Here is a 21,424-nt window from a genome sequence, read left to right on the forward strand (position 1 = left end):
CCGTCGCACCGCAAGTGACGTCATCACGAAGCGCCAGGGATCCCCGCAGCGATGACCCGCTCCCGTGAGTCCGGGGGGTTCCTGGGGGGTTCCAGGGGATTTAGGGGACCCTCTCAACTCACCCCCTTCCTCCCCGCAGGGCGACAGGTGGAGGCGGCGCGGAAAAAGCGCGTCCAGGTGAGGCCCGAGCCGGGACCGCGGGGTGCCGGGACTCCCCAAGCCCGAGTTTGGGGGTGCAGCCCCCCCGTGTGACCCCCCCCCGTGTGACCCCCCCCGTGTGACCCCCAGGGCCGACGGGCCGCGGGAGTGAAGGGGCTGAAGAAGGACCCGGGGGTGCCGCAGCTCGGCCGCTTCGCCGCGCCCGGGCAGAGCCAGAGCGAGACCCGGCAGGGCAGGGTGAGAACCGGGGGGGCTTGGGGTGACCCCCCACGGCTGGGCCTGCTGCGGGGGGGCTTTGGGGCTGTCGGTCCCCCAGGGCCGACCCTGGCGGGAGGGTTGGATTACCCCCCGTTCTGACTCCGCGGGGGGAATTTTGGGGTTCCCTCTTCAGGTCTGACCCCGGGGGGGGTTTCAGGGTTGTCCCCCGAGGTCTGACCCTGGGGGGAGGGATTTTGGTGTGTGCGACCCCCTGGGTCTGATCTGGAGGGGGATTTTGGGGTGTGTGACCCCCCCAGGTCTGACCCGAAGGGGGGATTTTGGGGTGTCTGACGCCCCAGCCCTGACTCCTGAGAAGGAATTTTGGGGTTCCCCCTCTTCTCACCCCCGGGGGGAGATTTTGGGGTTCCCCCAGTTCTGGCAGTGGGAGGGGGTATTTTGGGGTGTCCCCTCCCCGTTCTGAGCCCGGGGGGGATTTTGGGGTTCCCACAGGCTCTGGAGGCCCAGCGGCGCCGGGAGGGGGCCCGGGGAGGGCTCCTGGGGCAGCGCCGGGGCCTGGCCGAGCTCCAGGGGGACGCGCTGAGGCGGCAGCGGCGCTTCCAGACACAGGTGGGGGGGGCACCGGGGGGGGCCTCGGGATGGGGGGAGATCCCCAGGGTGGGGGGAGATCCCCTGAGAGGGGTGGGCTCCCTGGAGAAGGGGGAGTCTCCCTGAGAAGTGGGGGCTCCCTTCAGAGTCGAGGGTCTCCGCTAAGAGTGGGGGGGTCCCCGGAGAGCAAGGAGCTCCCCAGAGAAGGGGTGTCCCCCCCCAGGAATCGGGGGGGCTCCCCAAGGGGGGGTGTCTCCCCCAGGATAGGGGGTCTCCCTAACCCAGGTTCCCGCAGGAGGAGCAGGAGGAGCCCCCCCAGTCCCCGCAGCCCCCCCAGGACGAGGCGTCGCTGCGACACTTTGGGCGGGAGCTGCGCAAGGTCGGTGCCGTATTTGGGGGTGTCGGGGGGTTTTTGGGGGGGCTCTGGGGGGTCTCCCAGCCCTGACCCCCCTCCCCACAGGTGCTGACGGCGGCTGACGTGGTGCTGGAGGTGCTGGACGCGCGGGACCCCCAGGGCTGCCGCAGCCCCCGGCTCGAGGGTGCCCTGCGGCCCCGGCAGCGCCTCGTGCTCGTGCTCAACAAGATCGGTACGGGGGGGACGGGGAGGGAGCCGGGGGGGTCCCGGGGGTCCCCGCAGGCCTCGAGGGACCCCCCAGCGTCTCTGTACCCCCCCCAGACCTGGTGCCCAGGGACGTGGTGGCCGCGTGGCTGAAGCACCTCCGGGCCGAGTTCCCCACCGTGGCCTTCAAGGCCTGTACTCAGCAGCAGAGCCGGAACCTGGTGGGTCGGGGGGGGCTCTGAGGGGGGGTCTCGCGGTGAGAGGACCCCCCTGACCCCCCTGTGCCCCCCCAGAAGCAGAGCAGGCTTCCCGTGGCCACAGCCCCCGAGGAGGTGCTGGCAGGGGGGGCCTGTGTGGGCGCCGAGTGTCTCCTGCACGTCCTGGGCAACTACAGCCGCTGCGGGGGGGCCAAGACCACCCTCACCGTGGGGGTCGTGGGTGAGGGGGGGCCCGGGAGAGAGGCTGGAGGGTGAGAGGGGGGCTGCAGATGGGGGGAACGGGGCAGTAAATGGGACTGGGGTGTGGGGGGAGATGAGTAGGGGGCTGTAAAAGTGGGGGCTGGGGGGGAACAGGGGGCTGTGAAGGGGGCGTGGGGGGCTGTAAAAAGGGGAGAGGGGCTGTGAAGGGGGGAGGGGGTTGGATTTTGGGGGTGTCCCCCCCTCCCTTGACTGCTGCCCCCCCACAACAAGGTACCCCAACGTGGGTGGGACTGGGAAGGATTGGGTGGGGGGTGGTAATTTTGGGGACCCCCCCAAGCCCTTCCCCACACACCTTCCCCAGGGTACCCCAACGTGGGCAGTGAGTGGGGCTCGGGGGGGTTGGATTTTTGGGGCTCCCCCGACCCCTTTTCTCCCCCCAGGGTACCCCAACGTGGGCAAGAGCAGCCTCATCAACAGCCTCAAGCGCAGCCGCGTCTGCGGGGTGGGGGCGACCCCGGGGGTCACCAGGTGAGCCCCAAACGGGGTGGGGGCTGGGGGGCGACCCCAGGGGTCACCAGGTGAGCCCTGGACAGGTGAGGGGCTGTGGCACCTGAAGCCCCACCCAGGGGAGGGGCTGTGCCACCTGAAGCCCCCTTTCCCCCCTCAGGTGCCTCCAGGCCGTGCAGCTGGACCGGCACATCCAGCTCCTGGACTGTCCCGGGGTGGTCCTGGACTCGGGGGACCCCCCGGCCGCCGCCCCCCTGAGGGGGGCCCTGGCCCCCCAGCGCCTGCGGGACCCCCTGAGCCCGGCCGTGGCCATCCTGCGCCGCTGCCCCCCCCAGCAGGTGCGTGGGGACCCCCCTGGGGGGCTCAGCCGTGGGTTTGGGGACAGGGGGACGCGTGGACCCCTCTCACCCCGGTGGGTTATTTTAGGGGGGCATTTTCACCCCGTTTCGGCCCCGAAGAAGGGGTTGGGGGTGATCAGACGCCGCGTGTGCCCCCTCCCGACTCCCCGTGTCCCCCCCAGCTGAGTGAGCTCTACGGGGTCCCCCCCTGTGCAGACCCCCAGCAGTTCCTGTCCCACCTGGCCCGGCGGCAGGGCCGGCTCCGCCCCGGGGGGCTCCCGGACCCCCACGCCGCCGCCGTGGCCCTGCTGCGCGACTGGACCAGGTGGGCGAGGGCCGGGGGCACTGGGGGGGCTGCCCCACACCCGGACCCCCATTTTCAGGGCCTGGGGGGGCTGCCCCACACCCGGACCCCCATTTTCCCCCCCGTGGGGGTGTGTCTCCCCACACCCTGCCCCCTGTTTTGGGAGGTTGGGGGAGGTGTCTCTCACACCCTGTGACCTCTTTTTTTGGGGTCCCCCGACCCCCCTGTGGCGCAGTGGGAAGATCTCCTACTACACCCACCCCCCCGAGGCCCAGGGGGTGCAGCTGGAGGCCCAAATCCTGCCGGCGCTGGGGCCGGAGCTGGACCTGGACGCTCTGGAACGGGGGGACGCCGAGGCTCTGGCAGGTGAGCAACGACCCCCCCCACCGTGAACCCCTCAGAGACCCCCCAAAAACTCACCTGCCCCCCCCCCCAGCTGTGCCAGTGATGGTGATGGGGCTGGGGCTGTCCCCGTGTGCCCCCGAGGAGGAGGAGGAGGAGGAAGGAGCAGCCATGGAGGATGACAGCGGGAAGGACCTGGAGGTGGGAAGCAGTTCTCAGAGGTGGGGTTTTTTTGGGGGGTGATGAGTTAATTTTGACACTCCCTCCCAGCTCGGCGCAGTGACAGTGGAGCTGAAGCCCCGGGTGAAGTCGGGGGGCTCTGGGAGGGACTCGGTGCCCCGCGCCCCCAGTTTGGAGGAGGTGGCTGCTCTGCCCCCCCTGCTCCAGGGCCAGGGGCTGAGGGCAGCCGGGAAAAGGAGGAAAAAGCTGCAGAAAAGAGCAGGTGGGTGAAGACCCCCCGTTTTTTCCTCACCCCTCACCCCCCCCGCTGTCCCCCGAAATTGCTGATCCCCCCTCGATCCCGCAGAGAAGATCGCCACGAAGCTCTCGGAGACGCTGGAGGCGGCCATGCAGTTCTGAGGCACCTGAAACAGAGACTTAGAGCTTTTTATTTTTATTTAAGTGAGAAATGGTTAAAAAAAGCCCTTTTTGAAATAAAAGGACTGCTGGGACGGGGGTGTGTCCGGAAGGTGTGATTCTGGGGGTTGTTCAAGCAGGAGGTTGGACTGTGGAGGCTTTGTGGGAGTGGGAGGAGGAGGGACCCCCACGGGGGGTGTTGGGGGACTCACCTCATCTCCCAGCTGGGGGGGATGGGGATGGTTCCCCCCCCTCCGAATTTGAGGGGACCCCGTTTTTCCTGCTGACTCGGCAAATTTAGTGCTCAGCTCTCAGGGGGGGCTTCAGTGAACCCCAAAATTGGGACCCAGGGGTGCTCAACATTGGGGGATGCACCCCCATTATTTAAGACACTGCACCTGCACAGCCTTCTCCATCCCCCATAGCACTCTGTGACTCCCCCCTTTTGACACTGAACCCCCTCAACCCTGCAGAGCACCCCAAAAGCTGCCCTGGACCTCACACGCACCCCCCCCGAGGTCCCACAGCTCCCCAAACCCCCTCGTACACTCTTTGTTTCCCCCCAAACTGTCCCACTTACCCCTCACAGCACCCTCAGCTGCACAGGTGGGAGATGAAGGTCCCCTCATAACCAGGGCCAGGCCGGGGGGTGGCCACAGACAGCAAACCCCCCTCAGGCTCTGCCGCCATTTTGTCGCTTCTTCACCTGCGGGAAGGACCCTGACTGCGGATTCCAGGGGGGTGGGGGCAACGCAGGTGCTTCAAATACCACGGTTATTATCCAAATACTCACTATTAAGGTGAGGGGAGGGTAAAATGGGCCTGTTTGGGTCGCTTGGGGGTGTTTTGCATCGTTTTTAGCGCTGGGCGCCGTTTGTTCGCCCTGAGGGAAGGGGGGGGGGCGCGCGAGGCGCTTTTCGCGCCTTTTCCGCGCCCTGAGGGGACGGGAGGGGGCGGGGCGTGGGGAGCACGTGACTGCCCTTGCTGCGGCCGGGAGAGGGGCGGAGTCAGCGCGGGCGCTCAGCCAATCGCGTCGCGGTGGGCGGGACGGGGGCTGTGCTGGGACGAATCGCGTCGCGGCGGGTGGGACGAGTGCAGCGCTGTGGCCAATGAGCGGCGGGGTGGGCGTGGCCCGGCGGGGTGGGCGCGGCCGGCGGGCGCAGTCACGGGCAGAGCGCGGTCGGTGACGGGTCGTGCTCGGGATCGGAGCGTTTAGTGGGCCTTGAGGGAGTACAGGGGTGGGTTTCCCGCTGAGGGAAGAGGCGAGGGGCGGCCTTTGGGGCGGTCTCGTCGTGTTTTTGGCCCACCCGGCGTTTGTTTTTCCCTCGGAGCTGCTGTGAGAAATGTCCCAGCGGAAGCGCAGTAAAGGGGTCGGCTCCTCTCAGGTGAGAGGCTGTTTCCCTTTCCTCCTTCATTCCTCTCCATTTCCTTCTCCTCTTCTTCCCTGTCATTCCCTCTTCCCTTCACTGCTCCGCTTCGCCCCATTTTCTCCTCCTCCACTTCCCCCCTTCCCTTCCCCGGCAGCAACGCCCCCCTCTCTCTATTCTTTCCCCTCAGATGACCGACGGGGACGAGGATTTCATCCCCACCCAGCAGGCGCGGTACTCCCCGGACCAGGTGAACCAGAAGGTGGGTTGAGGTGACCCCTCTCCTCCTTGTCCTGTGCTTTCACTCCTCTGTTACCACCCTCGTCTCATCTCTGCTTCCTCCCCCACAGGCCAACGAGCTGGTTCAGTTCCTGCTCGTGAAGGACCAGAAGAAGATCCCCATCAAGAGAGCAGGTGAGTTCAGGGCAGAGCCCCCTCCCGCAGCTTTGGGACCCCCTGAGCCTCGCTGCCCTCGGGGGTCCCGGGGCTCCCTCAGCCCTTCCCTGGGTGTTTGCCGTAGATATGCTGAAGAACGTGATCCGGGAATACCGGGACGCCTACACGGAGATCGTCAGCCAGGCGGGCAGGATTCTGCAGGAGGTGGGGAGGGGCCGGAGGGCTTTTGGGGTGGAGCCCCCCCGGGTTTAACCCCTGTCCTCCCGCAGACGTTCGGGCTGCGGCTGGTGGAGATCGACCCCAAAGTGCACAGCTACATCCTGGTCAGCAGCCTGCCCTGTGCCCAGAGCAATCACCCCTGCAGGTCAGGGCTGGGGGATTTTGGGGGTCACATTCCCCCTGTGCCCAGAGCAATCACCCCTGCAGGTCAGGGGGATCCCTGTGGGGTTTTGGGGGGGTCACATTCACCCTGTGCCCAGAGCAATCACCCCTGCAGGTCAGGGGCGGGGGGATCCCTGGGGGGTTTTGGGGGGTCACATCCCCCCTCACCCCACGGGGGTGACATGTGGCTCTCACAGGGCCAAAGAGAAGGAGAAGATGGGGCTCCTCATCGTCATCCTCAGCTTCATCTTCATGAAGGGCAACGTGGTCAAAGACAGTGAGTCGCCCCCAAAACCCCCCCGTGCCCCCTTCCCCTTTGGGTCAACCCCCCCACTGACCCCCCCTTTTCCAGGTGCTCTGTGGGAATTCCTGCGCTGGCTCCGGGTGCACCCAGGGTAGGACATGGGGGGGGCACACACGGGATGGGGGGCACGGGGCTTGTCACCCCACCCCGGTGACCCCCCCTCCCCCTCAGGGAGCAGCACGAGATCTTTGGGGACGTCCAGAAACTGGTGACGGAGGAGTTTGTGCGGCAGAAGTGAGTCTGGGGGGAAGGGGGGATTTTGGGGAGGGGTCCTCCCCTCCTGGTGTGGTCTGGGGGGGAATTTGAGGGGGTTGGGGGGAGCTGGGGAGGGGGTCCCCCCTCCCAGAATGGTCTGGGAGGTTTTAGGGTGGAGTCTTCCCTCCCAATGTGGTTGGAGGGGGGGCCTGGGGGGTATTTTGGGGTGGAGCCTGGGGGAGATTGGAGTGGGGTCTGGGGGGGTTTTGAGGTGGGGTCTGAGGGGTATTTTGGGGTGGGGCCTGGGGGAGTTTGGGGTGGGATCTGGGGGAGGTTTGGGGTGGGGTCTGAGGGGTATTTTGGGGTGGGCCTGGGGGAGTTTGGGGTGGGATCTGGGGGGTATTTTGGGGTGAGGGCTGTGGGGTATTTTGGGGTGGGGCCTGGGGGAGTTTGGGGTGGGGTCGGGGGGGGGGTTGGGGTGGGGTCTGAGGGGTACTTTTGGTTGGGGTCTGGGGGGGTTTTGGTGTGGGGTCTGAGGGGTATTTTGGGGTGGGGCCTGGGGGGTTTTGGGGTGGTGACCCCCTCCCGGTGTGCCCAGAGCAGCCCCGGCGCCAGCCCGGCCGGGCTGTTTATACCACACCGCAGAGCAAACCCTGCACCCCCAACGCCCCCCCTGTGGCTCGAGGGGTCCGTCACGGGGCTGGGGAGCGCCGGACACCCCCCTGGGACCCCCCAAAACCTCCCCCCCCTCTTCCAGGTACCTGAAGATCACCCCCATCCCCCTGGTGGACCCCCCTCAGTTCAGCTTCCAGTGGGGGCCCCGGGCGGCCCAGGAGACCTCCAAGGAGGACATCCTGAACTTCGTGGCGAAGGTGAGGCCCTGCTGGGGGGGCTCTCTGGGTTTTGGGGGGCTCCATTTGACCCCCCACCCCCCCATTTTACTCCCACCCAGGTGCAGGGGAAGAGCCCCAAGTTTTGGACGAGTCAGCACAACGAGGCCACGGCCCCCAAGGCCCCCCCAAAATAAAGGTTCCCCCTTGGTGTGCAGCCCCCTCCCGCTGTCCAGGCTCAGTGTTATGAGGTTTATTTTTTGGGGGGACCCCCCTTTGCCCTGGGGGACCCCCCATCCTTCCCCAGGGACCCTCAGAAGTGCTCGGGGACGGTGTTGAGGGCGTCGGCCGCGGTGCGGTTGATGTCGACGTTCTGTGGGGTGAGGAAATGGGGTTTGGGGGGATGTCCCCAAAATTTAACACTCCCCCAATCTCTGGGGGGGTGTTAGTGGGGTGTGCACCCTCTTTTGGGGTCGGGGGCTCTCACCTGGGGTCGTTCCCGGTGGGTGTTGACGGCCTCGATGTTGAGGAAGATGGACTCGACCTCACAGCCTGGGGAGGGGGAGGGTGTGGGATGGGGATTGTCCCTGTTCTGGGGAGGGTCACAGGGCAGGGACAGCCCTCATCTGGGGGGGACACCAGGGGGGATAGTCCCCATTTTGGGGAGGGACACAGGGGGGACAGTCACCTTTGCTGGGGGACTGTCTCAGTTTTGGGGAGAGGATTGTCCCCGTTTTGGGTGGGGGTACCAAGGGAACACTCCCCTTTTGGGGTCATGGTCCCCATTTTGGGGGGGGACATTGGAGGGACAGTCCCATCCTGAGGGGGACTGTCCCCATTTTGGGTTGGGACACTTGGGGGACAGACATAGTCACTATTTTGGGGGGGGGGATTGTCCCCGTTTGGGGGTGACACTCCCCATTTTGGGGGGACACCCCCCTGCTCACCATAAGCCACGGGGGTCAACTTGAGCACCGTGTGCAGGGGGCACTTGAGGTAGGGCAGCTCACCTGGGGGGGGAAATAAGATGAGGTGGGGGGACAGCAGGCCTGGGGTGTCCCCAGAGTGTCCCCAGAGTGTCCCCAAAGTGTCCTCAGAGTGTCCCCAGGGCCTCACTCGCACTCTTGTCCAGGAAATAGGCCAGCAGGCACCTCATCACGGCCTGGTGACACACGACCAGGACGTTCTCCTGCCGCTCCAGCTCCATGATCACGGGCTCCAGCCGCTGCACCAGGTCCTCGTACGACTGGGGGGGGGGTGTCAGGGGGGGGTCCCCGGGGCCCTGCAGCCCCCCCGGGGGTCCCAGGGGTGTGGGGGGCAGGGGGTACCTCGCCCCTGGGGTAACGGTAGCGGTACTTGTCCTGGTCGCGCAGCGCCAGTTCCTTGGGGTAGCGCTCCTGGATCTCCTCGTAGGTCATCTCCTCGCACACCCCCTGCGGGACGGGGGGGTCAGGGGGGGCCGGGCTGTGCCCCGTGCCCCCCCCTCCCCAAAACCAGGGCGTGGCTCACGGCGTCGATTTCGTTGAGGGCCTTCCACTGCTCGTAGGGCACCCCCAGCGCCTCGGCCGTCTCGATGGTGCGTCTCATGTGGCTGGTCCACACCTTGAGCTCCCGGATGCTCTGGCTGCGGATGAACTGGGCCAGCGCCTGCGCGTACTGGGAGGGGGCGGGGCTAAGGCTGGGGGACACTGGGGGGGACAGGACAGTCCCCTTTTGGGGGGGAGCACCGAGGGGGACAGTCCCCACACCTTGGGGTGTGGCTCTCGCTGGGCCCTCTGAGCACACCCCAGAGGGAGGGGGGCATTTTCGGGTGTGGCTCTCACTGGGCACCCCTCTCACCCCAGAGGGTTGGGGGGTGTCCTGAACCACACCTGTGGAAGGTGTGGTGTTCTGGGAGCTCCACCCCCCTGTGGGTGTGGCTTCATAATGCTAATTTACACATCGAGGTGTGGTCTTTTGGAAGCTCTGCCCTTTTGTGGTTCTGACCCCTCCCTGTCCCCACAGCCCTGGGTGTCCCCCTCCAGAGTGTCCCTGTGGGTTAAGCTGGCTCTGCCCCCCTGTCCCCACCTGTCTGCCCTGGGGGGACAGCCCTGAGTCCCCCCCATCCTGCTCCTTAGGTTGAGCTGTGCTGTGTCCCCCAGCCCTTCTGTCCCCACCTGTCTGCTGTGGGGGGACAGCCCTGAGTCCCCCCCGATCCTGCCCTTGAGGTTGAGCTGTTCTGTGCCCCCCAGCCCCTCTGTCCCCACCTGTTTGTCCCAGGGGACAGCCCTGAGTCCCCCCCAGTCCTGCTGCTCAGGTTGAGCTGTTCTGTGTCCCCCAGCCCCTCTGTCCCCACCTGTCTGCCCCGGGGGGACAGCCCTGAGTGTCCCCCAATCCTGCACCTCAGGTTGAGCTGTTCTGTGCCCCCCAGCCCCTCTGTCCCCACCTGTTTGTCCCAGGGGACAGCCCTGAGTGCCCCCAATGCTGCCCCTGAAGTTGAGCTGTTCTGTGCCCCCCAGCCCCTCTGTCCCCACCTGCCTGCCCCGTGGGGACAGGGCCGAGTCCCCCCCGATCCTGCCCTTGAGGTTGAGCTGGCTCTCTCCGTGGCGGCTCAGGTAGATGGCCCTGGGGGTGACGTGGATGTTCATCAGGTAGTACACGGTCCTGCTCTGCACGTGGCCCTGCACCCGGTTCGCCAGGTACCGCACGCCCACGTCGAAGATCTTGATGTAGGACAGCTCGCTGGGGGGGCAGAGCCCTGTCAAGGCACGGGGGGGGGTTCCCGGCCCTAGGGGGGCCCAGGGGGTGGTCCCACCTGTCCAACTCATCGTCCAGGGGCTCGTAGGTGGTCCTGTAGCACTCGATGCGCTGCAGGAAATCGGCCACCACCTCCTCCTGCACGCGGCCCTTGTAGTCGGGGCTGCTCAGCTTCACTTGCTGGGGGGGAAAACGGGTTTTTGGGGGGGGGCACATGCGGCCTGACACCCCCCCGGGGTCCTGGGTGTGACCCCCGGGGTGTCACCTCGTTGTCCCACCCCCTGCCCGGGGTCTCACCTTGATGTTCTCCTCGATGATGGCGGGGTCGTTACAGATGGACTCGACAAACAGGACCTGGGGGGGGAGAAAAGGGGGCAACGGTGCCCCCCCTGTGTGGTGACACCCCCAAAACAGTGCCAACCCCCCCCAAGCTGTGACACCCCCAAATTAGTGCCAACCCCCCCGTGCTGTGAGACCCAAAAGCCTGTCATGGCCCCCCCCGAGCTGTGACACCCCCAGAATGTGTCACTGCCCTTCCCATATCGTGACACCCCCAAACCAGTGCCAACACCCCCCCCTCAGGCTGTGACACCCCCCAAAATCAGTGCCACCAACCCCCCATATTGTGAACACCCCCAAAACAGTGACACCCCCCCAGTGTGACACCCCCTGTGCTGTGACACCCCCAAAACGGTGCCACTGCCCCCCCAAACCGCAACACCCCCAAAACAGTGTCACCCCCCACGTACTGCGGACACCCCCAAACCAGGACCACCCCCAAACTGTGCTCTAGACCCCCCCTCAGTCCATAACCCCCCAAAATTCCCAGTGCCCCCCCCCGCTGTACCTTGTACCCGTTTTCCTTGGCGAACTGCAGGATCACATCCCGCCGCTCCCGCGTCGTGTTGGTGGCATCAAACACCTGGGGAGGGGTTGGGGGGCAGTTTGGACCCCCCCAAAATTTGGGGGGGCTCTTTTACCCCTTGTGGGGGGTGTTGTATCCCTGGGGGGGGGTCTTACCGCCACCTGCCCCCCCTCAGAGCTCAGGTAGGTCCGGACGTCCTTGAGGGCGGCCAGGGCGCAGTGCCTGGGAATTTGGGGACGGGGGGGCCTCTTAGCTGTGCCCCTCCTCCAAATGCACCCCAAAATACCCCCCTCGCCCCAAATCCCCCCCCTCTGACCTGCGGATTTCCATCCCCTCGGGGTTGTCGGGGCGGAAGAACTCGTAGTTCTCGTACCTGGGCACGGCCTCCCTGCGATACTCCCCCACGTTGAACACTGCAGGAGGGGGCGGGGGGCCTTTAGGGGGTCCTCAAACCTTCCCCGCACCCCCCCCCAGCGCCCCAAAAAACACTCACCCCGTGTGGGGGTCCCGATCCAGTTGAGGTAGCGGGTGAGTTTTCGGGAGATGTAAGTTTTGCCCCGGGCGGGCAACCCCACGAGGATCACCATGGTGGGGCAGTTGGTGAACTGGGGGACACAGGCTGGGGGGGGGGGCGTTTGAGGGGGGTCACGGCGGTGTGACCCCCTCCCGCAGTCGGTTCTGCACCCCCAAATCCCTCCTGCACCCCAGTGGGGGGGAGAGCAACCTGCCCCCAGGGGGGCAAATCCCCCCCTAATGCACAGGGGGGAATCCTGGGGGAAGGGGAGGGGGACAGGGGGGTTCCCCAACCCCGGGGGGGGGTGTCAGGGAGCCCCCCCCAGCCCAGGGGGAGGGGGGACACTGTAGGGTTGAGGGTCCCCCAGCCCAGCAGGGCTCAGGGGGGTCCCGTGTGCCCCTTTTTGGGGGGGAGCCTTGATCCTCTTTTCCTCCTCATCCCGGAGTTTCCCACCCCCACGGGACTCCTGATCCCCCAGGGGGGACTGAGACCCCCAAAAGGGACAGGATGGGACCCTCAGAAGGACCCCAAAAGGGACAGGAGGGGGACCCCCCAGGGGACAGGAGGAACCCCCTACACACCCGTAGGGTGCATGGGGGGCAGAATTTGCCCCCCTCAAGGGCACAGGTGTGTTCCCCCCCCAAAATTCTCCCCCCCCCCACTTACACCCCCCGTCTCAGCGGGAGGGGGCTCAGGGACCCCCCCATTTCTGGCCGGGGGGGCCGTGTCAGCCCCTGCGGTGCCGCCGCCATGGCCGTGCCCTCTGTCCCTGTCCCTGTCCCCGCGGTCACTGACCGGTCACTGCCCCCGGGGTGTCCCCCCAGCCCATCCCCACCCCCTACCTGGGATTTTGGGGGATTTCTCCTCCATTTTGGGGGGGATCAGGCGGTGCCGGCGGTGCCCCCCGGGAAGGTCGCAGGTAACGTTACACCCTGGCCCGGGGCCGGGCGGGGAGGGGCTGGGGGGGCAGTGCGGCCCCCCCGCGGGGCTTGGCCTTGTGACCTTGGGGGGCTCAGTCCTGTCCCCGGGGGTCCCGGTCCCGTTCCCTTTGGGGGTCCCGGTCCTGTTCCTGTTCAATCTCGATTCTCCCCCTCTCGGGGTCTCAATCCTTTCCCCTTGGGGGGCCCAGTCCCACCCCCCTGGGTGACCAGATCTTGTCCCCTCGGGGGTCCCCATCCCGTCCCTTTGGGGATCCCAGTCCTGCACCCCCGGAGGTCCCGATCCCCCTCCCTTTGGGGGTCTCAGTCCTGTCCCATTATGGGCCCTAATCCCCCCCTCGGGGATCAGGAGTCCCGGGGAGGTGGAAACCTCCGGGCTGAGGAGGAAAAGAGGATCGGGACCCCGCCAAGGGGGGGCACATCAGACCCCCCGTGACCCCCCACCGGGCCGAGGTGACCCCCTCCCCACCGACTGAGGGGTCTCCCTGACCCCCCCACCTCTCTCGGGTTGGGGAACCCCCTTGTCCCCATCCCCTTCTCTCGGGATTCCCACTCGTGTCCCCGCGCCCCGCCCGGTGCCGCCCTCGGTCTATCCCCGGTCCCTCCCCCAGGTCCCTCCCGGTCCCTCCCCCCGTCCTTTCCCCCAGTCCCTCCCTCGCTCCCTCCCCCGGTGTCCCCCAGTCCCTCCCTGGCCGCTCCCTCCCCCCGTCCTCCCCCAATCCCTCTCCCGGTCCCTCCTGGTCCCTCCCCCGGTCCCTCCCCCTCCCCGGCGGCGATGGCGGCGATTCGCAGCGTGAAGGTACCGGGTGCCCCCGGCCGCTCTCGGGGGCGGTTCTGGGGGTCCCCCCGTCCCCGCTGAGCCCCCCGTGTGTCCCCCCAGGGTCTGGTGGCGCTGGTGACGGGCGGGGGCTCCGGGCTGGGCCGGGCCACGGTGGAGCGGCTGCTGGAGCGGGGGGCGCGCGTGGTGCTGCTGGACCTGCCCGCGTCCCCCGGGGGGCAACTGGCCAAGGACCTGGGCGACCACTGCGCCTTCGCCGCCGCGGACGTGAGCGGGGAGGGGAGAGGGTGGGCGGGGGGGCTTCTCCTGCCCTGTGCCCGCGGGGACAGTCCCGCTCAGTGTGACCTTCTCCCTCGGTGTGGGGCCACCTCGACCCCACGTGTGACATTCCCGCTCAGTGTGACCCCGCAGGTGACCTCTGCCGAGGAGGTGAGGGTGGCCTTGGCCCCACTGGTGACCTTCCCCCTCAGCGTGGGGCCACCTTGACCCCCCCCGGTGATGTCACCCCCGACGTGTCCCTTTGACCCCAGGTGACCTCAGCTGAGGAGGTGGGGGCTGCCTTTGCCCTCCCCAGTGATGTTCCCCCTTGTCCCCACCCCCGGGACATCCCCCCTTGGCCCCCAGGTGACCCTCCCTCCCTCTCCCAGGTGTGGCTGCCCTGTCCCCCCAGGTGACGTGCCCGTCCCAGGTGGGGGTTCCCTGACCCCCCCCCCGTCCCTCCCCAGGTGACGTGCCCATCCCAGGTGGGGTTTCCCTGACCCCCCCCTGTCCCCTCCAGGTAACGTGCCCGTCCCAGGTGGGCGCGGCGCTGGGCATGGCCCGGGAGCGGTTCGGGCGCCTGGACCTGGCCGTGAACTGCGCCGGGATCGGCATCGCCGTCAAGACCTATAACAGCAAGAAGGACAAAGTGCACGACCTGGAGGATTTCCAGAGGGTCATCAACGTGAGTGGGGGGCTGGGGGGTCCCTGGGCAGGGGGGTGAAGGGGGGCGTCCCTGGTCAGTGGGGTGGGTTTGGGGGGTCCCTGGTCAGTGGGGTGGTTGTGGGGGGTCCCTGGGCAGTGGGGTGGGTTTGGGGGGTCCCTGGTCAGTGGGGTGGTTGTGGGGGGTCCCTGGTCAGTGGGGTGGTTGTGGGGGGTCCCTGGTCAGTGGGATGGGTGTGGGGGGTCCCTGGTCAGTGGGGTGGGTTTAGGGGGGTCCCTGGTCAGTGGGGTGGGTTTGGGGGGTCCCTGGTCAGTGGGGTGGGTGTGGGGGGTCCCTGGTCAGAGGGGGAGTTGGAGGCATCCCTGGTCAGCAGGGTGGGTGTGTGTGAGGGTCCCTGATCCATGGGGTGAACGTGGGGGGTCCTTGGCCAATATGAGGTCGTTGTGTTCTTGGGGTGTCTGTGGGTGTGGGGACTTTGTGGCTCACGGGTGGTCCCAGCCCAGCACAGGAGGGGCCATGGGGGTGTCAGGTGCCCCCCCCCAGCCCCCCTCCCTCCCTGCCTGCCCAGGTGAACCTGGTGGGCACGTTCAACGTGATCCGGCTCAGTGCCCAGCTGATGAGCCAGAACCAGCCCGACCCCGACGGGCACCGCGGGCTCGTGGTCAACACCGCCAGCGTGGCCGCCTTCGAGGGGCAGGTGAGGGACCCCCGGGACCCCCCCGGGCCTTGGGGGGGGCAGGACACCCCTCAGTGCCACGTGTGTCCCCCCCACAGGTGGGGCAGGCGGCCTATTCGGCCTCCAAGGGCGGCATCGTGGGCATGACCCTGCCCATCGCGCGGGACCTGGCGCCGCTCGGCATCCGCGTGGTCACCATCGCGCCCGGTACGGACTGGGGGGGCTAATGGGGGGGCTGAGGGGGGGGGCACAGCCCAATTCATCCCCCTGGGCATCCACGAGGTCACCATCGTGCCCAGTATGGACTGGGGGACTAATGGGGGGCTCCTGGGGGGGGCACAGACCAATTCATCCCCGCTGGGCATCCACGAGGTCACCATTGTGCCCAGTATGGACTGGGGGGCACTAGGGGGGTTTGTGGGGGGGGCACAGCCCAATTCATCCCTGCTGGGCATCCATGTGGTCACCATCGTACCTGGTACGGACTGGGGGGGCTCATGGGGGGCTCCTGGGGGGGCACAGCCCAATTCATCCCCCCGGGCATCCGCGTGGTCACCATCGCACCCGGTACGGACTGGGGGGCACTGGGGGGCTCATGATGGGGGCACAGACCAATTCATCCCCGCTGGGCATCCATGTGGTCACCATTGCTCCCAGTACGGACTGGGGGGCACTGGGGGGGGCACAGCCCAATTCATCCCCGCTGGGCATCCACGAGGTCACCATTGTGCCCGGTATGGACTGGGGGGCACTGGGGGTCTCATGGGGGGAGCACAGCCCAATTCATCCCCACTGGGCATCCATGTGGTCACCATCGCTCCCAGTACGGACTGGGGGGCACTGGGGGGGGCTCTTGGGGGAGGTACAGCCCAATTCATCCCTGCTGGGCATCCACGAGGTCGCCATTGTGCCCGGTACAGACTGGGGGGCACTGGGGGGGCTCATGGGGGACATTGAGGGGGGACTGGGGGGGAAACACAGCCCAATTCATCCCCTCTGGGCATCTGAGTGGTCACTGTCACCCTTGGTATGGACTGGGGGGCACTGGGGGGGAATGGGGGGTGAACACACCTTTGGGGTTCTCAGGGCACCATTGCTCCCACTATGGATGGGGAGGGCACTGGGGGGGCACCTGGGGGGACATTGATGGGGGGGCACACCCCAATTCACCCCCTGCCTTTGGGGGTCCTCAGGGCCCCCAATACGGGCATGGGGGGCACAAGGGGGGGTAATAAGGGAAGGGCACACCCCAATTCACCCCCTGTGTTCGAGGGTCCTCAGAGCCCCCAGCAGGGACACAGAGGGCACCGGGTGGGGGGTTAATCGAGGTGGGGGCACCCCCCCATTGCCCCCCACGTCTGTGCCCCCCAGGGCTGTTCTCCACCCCGCTCCTGGCGGGGCTGCCCGAGCGGGTCCGGACCTTCCTGGGGCAGCAGGTGCCGTTCCCATCGCGCCTCGGGGACCCCGCCGAGTTTGCCCACCTGGTGCAGGCGCTGGCCGAGAACCCCATGATCAACGGCGAGGTCGTGAGGCTGGACGGGGCCCTGCGGATGCAGCCCTGAGAGCGGGACCCCCGGACCAGGGGGGGACACTGGGCTGGGGACAGAGAGCGGGGATGGACACGGGGCTGGACACTCCAGGATGGGGACATGGACTGGGGACACCCCCCCGAGTGGGGACACCCCGGGATTTGGGGGCAAACGCCTGGAATGTGGCCATGAGGCACCTCTGGAAGCCGGGACACTCCCCCTGCCTGGGTGTGGAGACCCTCCTGGCTGTGGGGGACCCATCCCGAGATCCCCGGGTGTGGGGACCCCCCCGGGGCCTCCCCTGCGCCCCCCTGTTCTTCCTCTCCCCTCCCCCATCGCAATAAAGTGCACTCCCCGCACGTGTCCGTGCTCTGCTCTGCCCCGCCTCCCCTCGCTCCCCATTGGTTCACACCGCTGTCAATCTCAGCGCCGCCACACACGATTGGCTGGGGCGGGAGGTGGGCAGGGGAAATCCCGCCCCGCCCCGAGGCATTTTTGGCGCGCGCGGAACTTGCCTCTGATTGGCTGAGGATGAAGGGCGGGGTCAAGCCCTACCCTCGGGCACTGATTGGCTGAGACGCTTGTCAGCCCGGGGTGGGCGGGGCGGGTGTGAGCGGAGGGGCGGGGCCAGCGCTGATTGGGCGGGGGAGGAGCTTCCGGCGGAAGCGGCGCGTGAGGGAGAGACCGGGAACGGGACCGGGACCGGGAACGGGAACAGGACCATGAACATCCGCAACGCGCGGGTGGGTGGCCTGGGGGGTAACCGCGGACTGGGGGGGTCCGGGAGGGGTCAGCCGGGCCTCGGAGAGGGGGAACCGGGGGGGGCCCTGAGGGGGATCCCGGGCCTGGAGTAGCGGGAACCGGGGGCACGGGGGGCTCTGAAGGGAGTCCCGGGTCTCAGGGAGGGGGAACCGGGGTCTGGGGGGGGTCTGAGGGCGGTACCGGCCCTTTTGGGGGGCTCTGAGGGGCGTCCGGCGCCTCTGGGAGGGGGGTGTGGGGTCTCACGGGGGGCACCGGGGGGGTCTAGAGCAGGACATGGGGCTCCTGGGGGGGTTCCAGGGTCTCGGGGAGGGGGGTCTGGGGTCTCACGGGGGGTCTGAGGGCAACACCGGGCTCTTGGGGGGGGTCTGAGAGGGGTCGCGGGTGTCAGGGAGGGGCCGCCGGGATCCCCCGGGGTGTCTGGGGGGGTCCCGGGCCCTCGGGAGGGCTCTGAAGGCCCCCCCGTGCCCCCCAGCCCGAGGACCTGATGAACATGCAGCACTGCAACCTGCTGTGCCTGCCCGAGAACTACCAGATGAAGTATTACTTCTACCACGGGCTCTCCTGGCCTCAGGTGGGACCCGGACCCACCCCGGGATACCTGGAACCCCCCCATTGGCACACCTTGGCCCCCCCCCGGACACCTGGAATCCCCCTGGATCCCCCCAGGGCCCCCCATTTCTCCTCCCGGGACATCTGGCCCCCCTGGATCCCCCCCCCCGGGTACCTGGTTCCCTCCCCCAACCCCTATACCCGAATTCCTGCCTCTGGAACACCTGGATCCCCCCCTCCCCCCCATGCCCGGGGCCCCTGGAAACCCCCCCTGTCACCTGGATCCCCCCACACCCTTTTTCCCCCCTGTAGCACCTGGATCCCTCCCAGAACACCTGGATCCTCCCCCAACCAGGGTCCCAGATCACCCCCTCCTTTTCCCTTCCCACCTGGATCCCCCCCTTTCCCCCCTGAGAACACCTGGATCCTGTTGGGATACCTGGACCCCCCCCTTTCCTCCCTGATCCCTGTGCCCCCACCTCAGACCCCCTGACCCCTGTGCCCCCCTGACCCCTGTACCCCCCCTGTGCCCCCCTTGTGCCCCCTGACCCCTGCATCCCCCCTATGCCCCCCTGACCCGTGTGCTCCCCTTGTGCCCCCTGAAACCTGTGCCCCCTTGTGCCCCCGACCCCTGTGCCCCCCTTGTGCCCCCGACCCCTGTGCCCCCCCTGTACCCCCCTGACCCCTGTACCCCCCCTGTGCCCCCCCTGTACCCCCCTGACTCCTGTACCCGCCCTGTGCCCCCCCTGTGCCCCCCTGACCCCTGTGCCCCCCCGTGCCCCCCTTGTGCCCCCCCCTCTGCCCCCCTGTACCCCCCTGACCCCTGTGCCCCCCCTGTACCCCCCGACCCCTGTGCTCCCCTTGTGCTCCCCCTGTGCCCCCCCGACCCCTGTGCCCCCCCAACCCCTGTGCCCCCCTTGTGCCCCCCCGACCCCAGTGCCCCCCCCGACCCCAGTGCCCCCCCCGTGCCCCCCTGACCCCTGTGCCCCTCCTGTTCCCCCCTGACCCCTGTGCCCCCCCTCTACCCCCCTGGCCCCTGTGCTCCCCTTGTACCCCCTGACCCCTGTGCCCCACCCGTGCCCCCCCTGTGTCCCCCTGTACCCCCCTGACCCCTGTGCTCCCCTTGTGCCCCCTGACCCCTGTACCCCCCCTGTACCCCCCTGACCCCTGTGCCCCCCTGTGCCCCCCCAGCTCTCGTACATCGCCGAGGACGAGAACGGGAAGATCGTGGGTTACGTCCTGGCCAAGATGTGAGTGTGGCTGGGGGGGCCCTGCCCCCCCTTAGCCCGGGTTTGGGGGGCTCTGGGGGGTGTTCCCGAGGGGATTTGGGGGTCTCAGCCCCCCCCTCGACCCCCCCCATCCTCGTGCAGGGAGGAGGATCCCGACGACGTCCCTCATGGACACATCACGTCCCTGGTAAGGGGGGGACAGAGGAATTTGGGGGGGCCTGGGGGGTCCTGGGGGGCTCTTGGAATAGAGAAGAGAGTCTGGGGGCTCCTTGAGGGTCTTTGGGGTCACTTGAGGGGTTTTGGGGTGTTTCTTCGAGGGCTCCTTGAGGAATCTGGGGGGCTCCTGGAGGGGCTCTGAGGGTTTGGGGGACGTTTTGTCGGGCAGTGGGGGGTGGTCTGGGGGTGTCTCAGGAGCGTGGGGGAGTTTTTGGGGTCCCCCATCCCATTTTTGGGCCCCCCCCCCCAGGCAGTGAAACGCTCCCACCAGCGCCTGGGTGGGTTTGGGTGCCCAGGGGGGTTTTTGGGGGTCCCCCCCCCATTTTTGGGGTCCCCCCCCCCGTGTTTGGCCCCCCCAGGCCGTAAAACGCTCGCACCGGCGGCTGGGGCTGGCTCAGAAGCTCATGGACCAGGCGTCCCGGGCCATGATCGAGAACTTCAACGCCAAGTACGTGTCGCTGCACGTCCGCAAGAGGTGAGACCCCCAAACCCACCCAAAACCCACCCAGAGCCCCCCCGAACCACCAACCCAGCCCAGAGACCCCCCAAACCCACCCAGAGCCCCCCCCGAACCACTAACCCAGCCCAGAGACCCCCCTGAACCACCAACCAACCCCCAGAGATCCCCCAAACCACCAACCCAGCCCAGAGACCCCCCCAAATCCACCCAGAGCCCCCCCTGAACCACCAACCCAGCCCAGAGACCCCCCTGAACCACCCAGAGACCCCCCCCAAACCACCAGCCCAGCCCAGAGCCCCCCCAAACCCCTCCAAACCCACCCAGAGCCCCCCCTGAACCACCAACCCACTGGGAACCTCCCAAAAATAATCTTCCCCCCCTGTCCCTGGGCAGCAACCGGGCAGCTCTGCACTTGTACTCCAACACCCTCAACTTCCAGTGAGTCTGGGGGGGCCGGGGGGGCGTCTTGGGAGGGATTGGAAGGGGTTGAGGGGGATTTGGGAGCCTGAGGGGGAGTTTGGGGGGTCTGAGATGGTTCTGAGAGGGTTTTGGGGGGGCTGAGGGGAGGTTTGAGGGGTTCTGAGGGGTTTTGGGGGGGGGTTGGTGGGTTCTGGTGGATGTTTGGGGACTCTGAGAGGGTTCTGGGGGGAGTCTGGTGGGATTTGGTGGGGTCTGAGGGGGTTTGGTAGGTTCTGGGGGAGTCTGGTGGGATTTGATGGGGTCTGAGGGGGGTTTTGTGGGGGTGGTGGGTTCTGGGGGGATTTGGGGAGGGACTGAGGGGGGGTTCAGAGCAGCTCTGGGAGAGTTTTTGGCCACACAAGGACACAAAAAGGGGGATGGGCGGGGGGAGGCACCCCAAAACCAGCCCCCCCCATCCCAAAATCCCCTCCCCACGTGTGAGCCCCCTGAAATCCCCCCAAACCGCGGCCCCCCAGGATCAGCGAGGTGGAGCCCAAGTACTACGCGGACGGGGAGGACGCCTACGCCATGAAACGGGACCTCACCCAGATGGCAGACGAGGTGAAGCCCCCCGGGGCCCCCCCGGGACCCCCCCGGGCCCCCCAAACCCTTTTTGGGAGGGGAGGCTCTTCCAACCCCCATCGCCCCCCCAGTAACCCCCTGTCCCCCCCCAGCTGAGGAAGCAGGTGGAGCAGAAGGAGCGGGGGCGGCCCCCGGCCCCCACCGAGCCCCCCCGGGGTGGGGAGGGGGTCTGCGGGTCTGGGGGAGCCCCCCCGCACCCCCCCTCGGGCCCCCCTCCCCACGAGGACGGGGGGGGCGACAGCAAAGACGTGAGCGAGGTGAGCGAGACCACCGAGAGCACCGACGTCAAGGACAGCTCCGAGGCCTCCGACTCTGCCTCGTAGGGACCCCCGGGGACCCCCCAAATCCCTGCGCCCCCCCCAGACCCCTGGGACCCCCCTCGGTGCTGGTGGGGGCAATAAAGCTGCTCCCTCTCCAGCCTGGGCAGTGTCTCTGTGTGTGGCCCCGGGCTGGGGGGGCTCGTGGGGCTGGGCAGGGGTGGGGGGTTAATTTGGGGGGGCCCGGGGGGGGTGAAATGGGGTCTCGACCCCTTTTTCCCCCTGAAAACCAAGGGGGCATCGGGAACGGGGCGGAGGGGGCGGGGCTTCATCGGGTCACGCCCCCAGCACTGCCGGTGGGCGGGGCCGAGTGCAGGGCCGGGGCGTGGCCTCGGCTCCTCTCTCGCTCTCTGATTGGCGTGGGCGTGGCCTCCCCGCGCAACCCCGCGCGCCCATTGGCCGGGAGGTGCA

At 67.8% G+C, this 21,424-nt stretch overlaps 5 protein-coding genes across 6 annotated transcripts; 4 read left to right on the forward strand and 1 right to left on the reverse strand.

Moving 5' to 3' along the window:
* The first annotated feature begins 49 nt into the window (after positions 1-49).
* Positions 50-4,100, forward strand: GNL3L (G protein nucleolar 3 like). The gene is made up of 15 exons (XM_032713760.1): positions 50-64; positions 140-177; positions 289-396; positions 868-984; positions 1,259-1,342; positions 1,424-1,550; positions 1,640-1,743; positions 1,816-1,960; positions 2,382-2,469; positions 2,609-2,786; positions 2,969-3,111; positions 3,326-3,456; positions 3,527-3,633; positions 3,703-3,874; positions 3,959-4,100. Exons 1-15 carry the CDS (start codon positions 52-54, stop codon positions 4,009-4,011), a joined length of 1,608 nt encoding a protein of 535 aa, XP_032569651.1. The 5' UTR covers positions 50-51; the 3' UTR covers positions 4,012-4,100.
* Positions 4,101-5,151: 1,051 nt separating this feature from the next.
* Positions 5,152-7,718, forward strand: LOC116800161 (non-structural maintenance of chromosomes element 3 homolog). The gene is made up of 10 exons (XM_032713774.1): positions 5,152-5,393; positions 5,566-5,637; positions 5,726-5,789; positions 5,896-5,975; positions 6,041-6,135; positions 6,350-6,429; positions 6,505-6,547; positions 6,628-6,690; positions 7,409-7,523; positions 7,604-7,718. Exons 1-10 carry the CDS (start codon positions 5,352-5,354, stop codon positions 7,676-7,678), a joined length of 729 nt encoding a protein of 242 aa, XP_032569665.1. The 5' UTR covers positions 5,152-5,351; the 3' UTR covers positions 7,679-7,718.
* Position 7,719: 1 nt separating this feature from the next.
* On the reverse strand, positions 7,720-12,559 carry PFKFB1 (6-phosphofructo-2-kinase/fructose-2,6-biphosphatase 1). Of its 2 annotated transcripts, none has more exons than XM_032713758.1 (14): positions 12,439-12,559; positions 11,576-11,701; positions 11,399-11,495; positions 11,238-11,304; positions 11,065-11,139; positions 10,515-10,571; positions 10,276-10,397; positions 9,995-10,202; positions 8,991-9,137; positions 8,810-8,914; positions 8,598-8,727; positions 8,429-8,491; positions 7,969-8,033; positions 7,720-7,854 (listed from the first exon to the last, which is right to left on the reverse strand). In XM_032713758.1, exons 1-14 carry the CDS (start codon positions 12,464-12,466, stop codon positions 7,795-7,797), a joined length of 1,350 nt encoding a protein of 449 aa, XP_032569649.1. In that variant the 5' UTR covers positions 12,467-12,559; the 3' UTR covers positions 7,720-7,794. The 2 variants fall into 2 exon arrangements, with proteins under 2 accessions (XP_032569649.1, XP_032569650.1); XM_032713759.1 differs by lacking the exon at positions 12,439-12,559 and adding an exon at positions 12,263-12,283.
* Positions 12,560-13,238: 679 nt separating this feature from the next.
* On the forward strand, positions 13,239-16,816 carry HSD17B10 (hydroxysteroid 17-beta dehydrogenase 10). The gene is made up of 6 exons (XM_032713773.1): positions 13,239-13,333; positions 13,415-13,579; positions 14,091-14,255; positions 14,803-14,931; positions 15,009-15,117; positions 16,282-16,816. The coding sequence occupies exons 1-6, from the start codon at positions 13,310-13,312 to the stop codon at positions 16,470-16,472; spliced, it is 783 nt and encodes a 260-aa protein (XP_032569664.1). The 5' UTR covers positions 13,239-13,309; the 3' UTR covers positions 16,473-16,816.
* A 274-nt stretch (positions 16,817-17,090) lies between these two features.
* NAA10 (N-alpha-acetyltransferase 10, NatA catalytic subunit) lies at positions 17,091-21,106 on the forward strand. Its single transcript, XM_032713777.1, has 8 exons — positions 17,091-17,182; positions 17,674-17,772; positions 18,942-19,000; positions 19,121-19,166; positions 19,555-19,670; positions 20,049-20,093; positions 20,591-20,675; positions 20,789-21,106. The coding sequence occupies exons 1-8, from the start codon at positions 17,162-17,164 to the stop codon at positions 21,017-21,019; spliced, it is 702 nt and encodes a 233-aa protein (XP_032569668.1). The 5' UTR covers positions 17,091-17,161; the 3' UTR covers positions 21,020-21,106.
* The last annotated feature ends 318 nt before the right edge of the window (positions 21,107-21,424 follow it).

Source organism: Chiroxiphia lanceolata, chromosome 31 (assembly GCF_009829145.1).
Source record: "Chiroxiphia lanceolata isolate bChiLan1 chromosome 31, bChiLan1.pri, whole genome shotgun sequence".
NCBI classification, from domain to species: Eukaryota; Metazoa; Chordata; class Aves; order Passeriformes; family Pipridae; genus Chiroxiphia; species Chiroxiphia lanceolata.